The 11166-nt window shown below is 29.6% G+C and overlaps 1 protein-coding gene across 1 annotated transcript; it reads right to left on the reverse strand.

Moving 5' to 3' along the window:
* Positions 1-8108: 8108 nt before the first annotated feature.
* On the reverse strand, positions 8109-10948 carry LOC127148589 (uncharacterized). The gene is made up of 8 exons (XM_051082671.1): positions 10856-10948; positions 10675-10734; positions 10340-10420; positions 10133-10192; positions 9213-9272; positions 8752-9102; positions 8321-8383; positions 8109-8240 (listed from the first exon to the last, which is right to left on the reverse strand). The coding sequence occupies exons 1-8, from the start codon at positions 10946-10948 to the stop codon at positions 8109-8111; spliced, it is 900 nt and encodes a 299-aa protein (XP_050938628.1).
* Between the last annotated feature and the right edge of the window lie 218 nt (positions 10949-11166).

Below are 11166 nucleotides of genomic sequence, written 5' to 3' on the forward strand. Positions count from 1 at the left end.
CACCTCAACATTCGTGGTATGGCATGATCGTTTACTTTATCTACACCACATCCAATGATGGTTGGTATAGACTCATATGCCCAAACCTATTCGACATTTGACAAACAAGTTTAGGAAGTGCCACAAGATATATATAGATATATAAACAAGTGGTTTCACAATCGTTTGAAAATAACTAAACGATCGTTAAAAAACAACTAAACGATCGTTCAAAACAACTAAACCATCGTTTAAAAAAACTAAACGATCGTTTAATTTTAAATGTATGCATAAGTTTTGAAGTAAGAAGTAAGAAGTCACATACCTGTAATGCATGCGGAAATCTATTGATAGTATATTTTTTTGTCTGTGTTGATTTCTTCTTTCCCTTGGCATATTGCTTGTCCAAGGCTCTTTTCAAGGCATTTAGCATGCATCCAAAAACAATCCGACCCCAATCATAATTATTAAATGTATTCCAATCATCAGCAATCTTGAAAAAACCAATGTCGACTTTGGTTCACCTATCTTTTCCCAACAAAGATATCTCTATAAAATAGACTAAAGCTAATTTCACAATATCATCGTCATCACCCTCGTATTCCAAAAATATATCATCTAAGTCGCTAACATAAATACACTCCTTGTCTTTGAAAAACTTCTCCAACAGTCGACTATTCCCAACCAACTGAATATAGTCCTCTTTAGGACCCCATAGTCCAGTTATGATGTTAAACTCTCTCCTACCGAAAGTACAAACAACGCCCCCGAGTAAGAAACTTATAGAATCCTTTCCTTCATCTTCCACCTCCCTTAACAGTAAGTAGTGGATGAGTGGCCCATTAAAGACAATATTTAGGTCCAAAAAGTGCCCAAACTTTGTTTTCCTAAATAAGGCTAATTGATCGGGTTTGAGTTTGACCTTAATATTATGTGTTGTCTTTTCTAAATGAGACAAACAACTTACTAGGGAATAAAAATGATGGGAAGGATTAATCTTGTACAAGGGTCCGTCAGTCGATGTCGATATCATGATTGAAGCCTGAAGAAAAAGGAACAAATTCCAGCAAATAAGTCGATTCCAAAACCAAACATTTACAGAAAATATATTGAAAATGGGTTATAGATAAAACTCACTGAAATAAGAGAAAACGCTCAAAGTTGATTCTTAGGTTCGAAATGGAGAAGCAACAAAATGCACTGGAGGACCGACGAAGGAGTATCTTCGAAGAGCAGAGCAGGAAATTTTAAAAGCCAACGAAAGGAGATGTTTTTTTTTACTTCAGGTGTTCTACGCGAAAGAGAAGGGAAAGCGAACGTGGGTAGCCAAAAAATTCAATGAAGAGGGATAGAAATTTAATGAAGATCATTTTTGTCCATTCACACCCAAATTGTCCTAAAAGTCTTTCTTTTGAAAGCTTGTCCTAAAAGTCATTTAAACCTCTTTTTTTAACCTATTTTTGGCAATTTCCCAAGCTTCTTCAGCATGGTGTCAAGTGAGATATGCGACAGCAAGGTGAGAAGTGGGGGTGGCATATTTTTAATGGAAAAGGAGACAAAATTAACCCTAAATTAATAGCTTTGTGGTAGGTCTTTTTCTTTCTTAAGTGGAAACAAAGAGTGGAAGTGGTAGATTTATACTTAGGTCTGCCTCTGCCTATGGCTAGTCATTGACAGAGGCAGAGGTCGAACAAGACTAGATAAAACTAAAAGCTCTGGTACCATATTAAACTACTAATTCACCCAAACGCTTAAGCTGGTGGTTGAAGGCAAATTTAATTATATATCATCAACACTCCCCCTTCACTTGTGGGCATGAAATATTTGACAGGCCTAACAAGTGGAAATCAATTTTACCTCACTTGTGGGTTTGAAATATTTGAAAGGCCCAACAAGCGAAAATTAATTTAATTGGAATAATAAGGGATATAGCATGATTTTTAGGGGTCATTTTGGAAAATGGCAAAACCACTTTTTCTTTTGATTTTTAGCAAATGACATTTTTTGCACGGGCATAGTATTTTTACAAAAATACCAAAATACCCACATTTTTTAAATGTAATTATTTTATCTCTACGGTGTAATTAATCTAAGTTATGCATTTATAAGCCTTTAATTATTTTTCAACGTGGTAAAGATATAGCAACCCATATCATAACTTCTTCCTAATATCTTGGTACTCAACTAATTGATTCAACATTTTAACAAATTTATTCAATCTTACTCGTTTCAAAATAACCAAATTATTAATTTTTAGTTTGGAGAATATCAACGATAGATTTTATATTAAAATAACATTAATTGGTTGAATCTCAAAATAACCAAATTATTATTTTGAATTTCGAGAATCTCAACCATTGATTTGTTTACCAATTACCTTACTTGAATTCAAAATAACAAATTATTATTTTTTAAAATTGGAGAATCTCAACAATAGATTTTATATCAAAATAACATTAATTGAGAATCTCAAAATAACAAAATTATTATTTGAATTTGGGAGAATCTCAACCATTGATTTTATTTCAAAATATTCTTACTTGAATTTCAAAATAACCAAATTATTATTTCTTTTATCAATTTTTGAATTTCTAAATAACCAAATTACTATTTCTTTTATCAATTTTCTTTTGTCATGTGTTTGTTGTTTAAGTGAGAATTTGCCATTTTGTTTCTCAATATTTCTTATTAAATTCAAATTAACTTATTCTAAAAATATAGCATTATGTGTGTCTGCATATATAATTAGTTCAGTACCATTAATTCATACAATGGTAGAAATGAATTAAAACAAGAAAACTATTGCATTAATTGTGTTTAGAAAGACTTTTAAACCAAAATATGTTCATTTGACTCAATAACATTAATTAAATTATAATTTCTATCAATATTGGTTTGATGTCTATAATTAAATGTTCATGTGATTGAAGAAATAACATACCAACTAACATGATTTTAGAGTGCCACACATTCATGGTATTTTATACAATACCAAAATACTCACATTCGCAAACTGTAATTATTTCAATGTGTGTTCTTATAAAAAGACTTTCTAGTGTAATTAATTGGTGATATACATTTATGAGTCTGTAATTAATTTCGATGTGTTAACAAGGTATACAACCACTATCATAACCTCTTCCTAATATCTTGGGGTTCAACAATTTTGTTGAAGATTAAAACAACTCTATTCATTTTTTTTATTTCAAAATAACCATATCCTTATTTTTTTTATTGGCTAAATCTCAATCTTTTTTATTTCAAAATAACTTGAATTTTTCGACCCTTAATAATTTAGAAATTAAAATTAGTTTTCTTATTAGATCTTAATTAATTTTTAAAATTTGAATATTTAATTTGGAAATTAAAATTAATTTTCATATTAAAATCTTAATTTATATTTTAATTTTTAGTTTTTTTCAACAAAATAGGCTAAGATATTGTGTTTTTTAGATAAAATCTCCTAAATTCCATCTACATTTTATTAATAAAATAATATAAATAATTTTTAAAAAATCAGCTAAAATTTTCCTAAGAGAAAAAGAAGATACAACTTTTGTATCTTTGTTCTTCCAAGTGAACATTTTTGGTCTTCCACCCCAAGCATGATTACAGATTGTAGACTTGAAAATCAAAGATGGAAGATGAAAAATGAAGATAGTATTTGCGTGCTTCAAATGTTTATATTCTTCTTCACGAAAATGCATGATTGATGAAGTTGAAGATGAAACTAAAGCCAATGGAATGGTAACTTGGAAACGGGAGGGTGGAGATTGGGGCTTGCCCTCTTCAAGGTGGAAAGATTAGGGTTTGTTCGCTTGAAAAAGATGGAAGATGAAGGAAGATGGAGAATCGAAAAACAACAATGAAAAATGAATATCATTGCAATGGGCCTAGAAAATGGAGATGAATGGTTTAATTTCGATTGGACAAGTATGTCGCTATAATTATGTTTTAACTTTAATTAAAGTGTATTTATTTTATTTTAGCTTAACAAAATAGCTTACACTCTATGTGTATAAGGTATTTTGGGTTTTTGCAAATTCTTATTTATTCTATTTTTTTTCATTTTGTCATTTTTTAAAAGAAAAAGCGGTTTTGCTATTTTTCAAAATAACAACTTTAAAATTGATATTCTTCTAGTTGACACAAATTAATTTTAATTGGGGAGGAAACCACATTACCTCACTTGTGGGCTTGAAATATTTGAAAGGCCCAACAAGTGGAAATTAATTTTAAGAAAGATTTAGAGGAAAGGCCTAATTTGGCTACGAAATTTCGGAAATATCCTAAGTTATATATTTTTTACTTAAATAGGAAATCACTTTTTTAGGACCATTTTATCCTTATCGTTAATCATTAATATATATAATTTTCTATTTTAATAAATAGTTATTTCCTTAATTACATTTTATTTATAATAATTGTATACATATAATTTCCTTATTTATATTGACAATTAATATGCAATAATGGAATAATTAAATAACGTTTCTCATTTTATCTTCATTTAATTTCCTTAATTATAATTCCAATATATTTATAATGTAATAATATATGTTTTAATATGGTAATATTATTAAATAAGTATATCTTCATCTAATTTTCTCCATTTTCTCCATTTTTTTCTCCTCTGTCCTCTCTCTCCTCCGTCCTCATGGTTTTTTTTTTTGTTTATATTTCTCACGTTTAATCTTCTCTATTTACATTCTTCATCTCCCGAGATTCAATAATGGTTGAATAATTCACAACCGGTTATATTTCTTCTTCGATTTTGTACACAGTCGGTTATCTTTCTCCACCGTCTTTTCTTTACGATTCCATCTACCTTCACATGTATCCAGTTAATTAAGATTTTGTGATATATACACAATTTTAAGTAGTTAGATTTACAATATTAACGTTACAGTAGTTAGATTACATTTTGTGATATATACGTACATATTCCAGTAGTTAGATTTTGTGATATATATCCAATATACTGTATTTTATATTTAAATCTTACGTTTCTGTAATTTTTTATCGTAAATTTGTATTGAAATATATACCCGTTCATATTAACAAAGTACATACATTCGTCCGGATTGACATTCTGGAAGTATATTGAATTTGTTATATACCCTTATTATTTTCATTTATACATATATTTTGTCATATAGTAATACTTTCATATGTTTTACAGGACGGCTAAAATTGCAGTATACTTCGATGGATTTTTCAATGAATCACACAATTATGTTAGTTTTAGTGTGTTCGTGATTACAGTTAATGAATATATGTGCTATAAAGATTTGTACATTAGCCTTAGATCCAAGTTAGGCAGTATTATTGATATGAACAATATTGATATATACTTTTGCCCAGGTCCTATAGAATGTGTTAAGAAGGATTTGGCTATAACAAATGATAATGATGTTAAATGGGTTTACCATATAATAACATCGAATGTTGAGCGTCATATTGCCCTTATTGTTCATTCTGTTGGTCCTTTATCTATTTGTTTGGGTTCATTGTCGTTGAGTTCTTTTCATACTCAAATTCATGCTGATGAGGGTAGATTTTTTGAAAACATAGATATGTCTAAGGTAGATTCCAATTTTGCACTGAAAGTCCAAGACATGTGTTCAACTAAATCTTTGTTCAAAAAGTGTGTACAAGTCATTGCTCTTAAAGATATTTCAGTATGTTACTGTGAAATCGAACAAGTTATGATTTTTCAATGTGCCATTGAAAACTACAAATGGTTCTTGTGTGCTTCTTGTTCTATTCATGGGGATAGGTCAATATGGGTTCTTACTAGGTTTGATTCAGAACATACTTGTTCAATAGATGTTCCATTAATGGATCATAGACAAGCCACATTTATTGTTATCAAGGACCTAATTAAGAACAAATTTTTTTTAACTGGTTCTCAATTGTCAACTCTCAAAGATATAGTTCATTTCATTCGTGTTGAACATGGTTTAAGTATATCTTACCAAAAAGCATGGCGTGCTCGTGAGGCTGCGTTAGATGATATTCGCGGATCTTCTGAGGACTTCTACAAGATGTTACGCAGATTTGCATACATATTAGAACTCAACAACCCAGGTATATTAACAATATACTTAAGTATATTGTTATACATTTTTTCTTATATGTTCTTTTTTTTATGTTTATAGGTTTTGTTATTGAATACAAAGTTGATGTCGATGGTAGATTTCTTTACTTCTTCATAGCATTATCTGTTTCCATTTCTGGTTGGCAACATTGTCGTCCAGTCATTTCTATTGATGGAACTAGTATGAGAATAAGTACGGTGGTACTTTGTTATCTGCTTCAACACCTGATAAAAGAATTATAGGTAGGCGGAATGCTGTTGTCATAGTATCTGATAGGCATAAAAGTATATGCAAAGCTATAGAGGTAGTATTTCCCAATGTTTAACATTGCATCTGCCTTGTTCATTTACTTCAAAACCTCAAGTTGAAGTATAAGAGAATAGTAGATACCATATTTCATTCATGTGGGAAGACATTTAATATTGTAAACTTCGAACAAGAAATGCGTTTGTTGGAATCTTCTGCCCCTGGTATACGTGAGGAGCTTGACTCCATTAGTTTTGCTAAGTGGTCTCGTGCCTACTCACCACATAGGAGATATAATGTCATGACCACTAATATATCCGAGAGTTTGAATTCTGCTATGTTGAAGGCTAGGGAGTTACCAATATATTCAATGCTTGAGTTTTTGCGAACGATGTTGCAAAGATGATTTTTTGAACAAAGAAATGAGTTGATTATCAAGTGACTAATTTTACGAAAACTTTTGAGGTATATTAAGGGAACAGATTGAACTTAGTCGATCAATGAAGGTATGGTCATTTTAACAATTATTACTTATGCTTAATATACATCTTCATATCTCATATATACAGTATATATGACTCTTATATTTCTCCATTGTAGGTTAATCCGGTAATAACATGAAATATCAGGTTATATATGGAACATTCCAATATGTTATTTACTTACCTACGAAGGTTTATAGTTGTAGGATGTGGGATATATTGGAAATACCTTGTGCGCATGCATGTGCTGTTTTCACCATGAAACATTTATCAATTAAGTCATATGTCTCCCCTTTTTACTTGAGTAGCACTTTGAGTTCAATATATAGAGGAGTAATAAATCATTTAGGTGATCATCCTCAATGGCAAATACCTGATTATATTATGTCCATTGTCATCCTTCCACCTAATGTAAAACGTGTTGTTGGTCGACCGAAGAAGATTAGAATTTCTTTAAGAATGGAGTTCAAGAGACACATTAAATGTGGCCGTTGTGGACGTGTTGGTCATAATTGCAAGAGATGCAAGTTTTCCTTATTGAACTAGATTACAATATTCATTTTTATTGTAATGTTGTTAAAATTTTAATTTTAATTATAAATGTTTCCTAAATTCTCCTTAATTATATGTTCCTATATACTTCATAATATTGGAAATATATTCTTCATTATTTTCCTTTTTTTCAACCATATGATATTCTTTCCATTTTAATGTATACATTATTTGTCATAGTTTTATACTTGAAATTTTGCAATTCAGAACGTAACAATATTCTATTAAATATTCTACATTTCATTTATCTTTAAATTAATAAGTATAATATCATGATATACAATATTTCATTTCATATATATCATCTCAGTCGTAAAATTTAGGATGATATTGCTTTCAAATTCAATAACTTTACAAACTTGCTTTCAATAACGTTCATTATTGTGATTAACCATAATTGTATTGTTCAAATTATGCAGTTTAGAACGTAACACTATTAGATTAAATATTGTGCATTTCAGTTTAATTTAAATTAAAAAGTTAAATATAATGATATACACTATTTTATTTGATATATATCATCTCAGTAGAAAAGTGTATTATCATATTGTTTTCAATTTTAAAAACTATAAAAAAACAGATACATAACAAATTTCTACTGTGTAAATTAGAAAGCAAATAACAATATCCAAATTACTTTATTCTAAAATACAAATCTGTTCCTTCAGTTCAAGATAACAAAAACAGAAGCAAATAACACATTCTTCTAAAGACCTTAGGAGAGCAATTTAAAGCTTGGTGCTTCAAATCATTGAGCATTGAACTCTATCCTTTCCTTTTTTGGCTCTGTAGATCCAAATTTCGTTGTGTATGGCGATCTCAATATCTGTGAAGGTAAAGTCCCTCTCCTTATGCTCTTTCTGACTGCTTGTTGATAAGCCTGTTATTCCATTCATTAATTATTTAGGTACATTTTCAATATGACGTCGTATATATTATTAATACTAGAAATATACATACATTAGTTGAAGCAGTCCTAACAGGTACAGGTCTTTGAGCAAGTATTTTTCCCAACTTTCTCTTCTACATTAACCACATAATGTTTAATTTTACAACATAACTATATATATATTGAAATATATTAATATTAATCACTTAATTACTTACCTTCATTTTTATTGCTTCTTTCTCAATTTTTTCTACTTCATTCAGTAGAGCAGTGTTTATATGTCATCATCAAACAATTCATTTTGTCCTCCCTATTAATATTCATAATTAGTATGTAATATATAGTAATATACAGTATAAATTACAAATATAAATTACTTATTCTCCGCCATTTTCTTTTTCATTGTTTCCATCCTATTCATTATTATAGTTAGTTTGGAAAAATATACATCCATATATATTTAACACAGGAATGAATAGAATATGTACTTGCTGATTAATACATCCCTCTGAACTTCATGTTCAACATTCTCATTGTGTGTATCCCCTTCACCTTCATCATTATTGTCATCCATTGGTATGTTATCATTATTTTCCACTGTTTGATTTACCTTTTCTTTCAACATATCCTTGAGACTTTTGGCCTCCCTAATCAGCTTGTCCAATTTATTGTTTAAACATTCATTGTTGGCCAGAATGAGTTCTTGAAATTTCAGGAAGTCATTAGGAATTTTCTCATTGGATGTCTCACCTTGTCGTGAGCTTTCACCTCTCTCAAATGTAACATTAGTTTCCTCCCTCATTACATTTTCATGGAACGTCCTTCTTTCCACGAAATCTTCCTCAAACATTGCCTCAAATTTGAATTATTCCAGAAATCACAGTTATATATGTTGGTATAATATTATCATGTGAATATGAAATATTATCGATATGTATAAAATATACAATTGCAAAATCAAACCTTATCATTATCGAAGACCTTCTCGGCCAGATCTTTCCATTTATGATGGTTGTCTACAACCTAATTCAGCATGCAAATCTTATTATCATCAACTTTTTATGCATAGAATATTGATGGTCCGGTCAAGAGTGGGATGCACTCATAGACCCATACTAGTAAGGAGTAAGCAAATCCAGCAATGCCAACAGCTAAAGCAGTAGGGTTTTTTTATAGATTTCTTCATAGAATCAATCAACACATTGTAACCTAACCTACCCCATGGAAATGCATCAAATTATTATTCATCATCAATTAATTTGATGTGTTTCAAATCACATCCCGTTGTAAACTGTTTCCCTAGGAGGAAATTCTCTAAGAAGTATATTTTAACCATCTTAATTCTATTTTCCTCCTTCAATTTTTTCGATTCATTAAATAAGAAGGAGACCCTAAACCTAGGTATCGAATCTTCATTCTTGAAGTATTTTGATAGAAATTTATCCTTCACCATCGAAATATCAACGGTCGGCAATGGACCACAGTTCAATCCTGTTATAGCTTCAAATTTCTTAATGCCAAATTTGGCAATAGTTCCTTCAAAATTGAACCACAACTCATCGTCCTTCGTCAATGTACATTGACGTCTGATTATGTGGTATAGTAGTTGGCTTTGGAATTTGGTGAATTTGATGTCTAGAAAATTTTCAAAAGTTGTTATCCTAAACATTTCTAGTTCCCTACTGCTCAATTTTTTTTTAATATTCCTAATTACATCTACTCTTGCATATATGTTCAACTTTTGCACCCTAGACCATTGACTCCTTTTAGATCAACGATGCATCCTGCACACAACATATAAAGGACAACTTTGTTATATGTATACTTTATATATACTAGTATAAAACAGTACCTAGAATATATTTCATCATAGCTATGAATACCTCATAATCTTCCTTCTGCTCCATTCTTTTTTCTCCCCTTTTTTTATCCTCACTCCTTTTCTGTATCAATATTAGTAACATAATTTCTTAGTGACAACTAAATACAATATAATAAACTACAATATTATATGCATAAATGTTATATATCTTTGTTTTTTATTTTGTTGATCTTGTCTTCTCATTTGTTTTTTTCTTCTGTTTTTCCACCGCTTCTTTCTTATCACTTTTCTTCATCTTCTTCTGTTCACTTGCTCTAACATCATTCTCAAACTTCCTCTTTTTAGATACCTACATTTCATATAAACAATAACAAACTTTGAGTATTATAATGGTAGTTATCTACATATCTACATTTGAAATATACGTACATTTTCAGCAGCAGTTTCCTTTCATTTCCTCTTTATCACAGTTTCGAACAATTTTCTTCTCGCTATTAGTACATTGTCCTGCTTATAATCGAATATAATTAACGTTAGTTTCAATTTATACATAAATTTGAATGTAATATACAATTTTATAATATGTAAAAATCACCAATATACCTCATCAGACTCAGATGAGAAGTTTTCAGGTACATCATGCGATGTTTGTCCTTCATTATTCTACAAACAAATATAATTAAGCAAATCAGCTTCAATATATATATATATATATACACATTTTAAATATTTTTTTAATTATATATACAATATTTAATTGTAATTCAGTAAATATCAAATATACCCCTGCATTATCTTCTATCAAAATAGGATTATCCTTGCTAGATTTAATCTTCTTCAGCCTTGATTCAAGGCATCTTTCACTTCTTCTAACCATATTTTTCCAAACTTATCCTACAGAGTATGCAACCATATAAAGTATGATTGAAGGTATAAGAATTTCCATCACTGAAATATATAGACTTCAACATGCATTACTGAAAAAATGCATGTTTAATCAGGAAATACCTACAACATGCATTATTGAATATACTTTGTTCACGTATTTTTTTTACATTTTTTTGACATTACATTCATAGTAATTGATCAATATTT

This window comes from Cucumis melo, chromosome 3, assembly GCF_025177605.1.
Source record: "Cucumis melo cultivar AY chromosome 3, USDA_Cmelo_AY_1.0, whole genome shotgun sequence".
Taxonomy (NCBI): domain Eukaryota; kingdom Viridiplantae; phylum Streptophyta; class Magnoliopsida; order Cucurbitales; family Cucurbitaceae; genus Cucumis; species Cucumis melo.

Excerpts from the sequence above, each read along its gene's own strand:
- LOC127148589 (XM_051082671.1), bottom strand. The coding sequence starts at position 10,948 with ATGGTTAGAAGAAGTGAAAGATGCCTTGAATCAAGGCTGAAGAAGATT. Across the intron at positions 10,735-10,855 it reads TGATAGAAGATAATGCAGGG|AATAATGAAGGACAAACATC; the intron begins GTATATTTGATA and ends ATTTGTTTGTAG. Across the intron at positions 9,103-9,212 it reads AGGTCTTCGATAATGATAAG|GCAATGTTTGAGGAAGATTT; the intron begins GTTTGATTTTGC and ends TTCAAATTTGAG.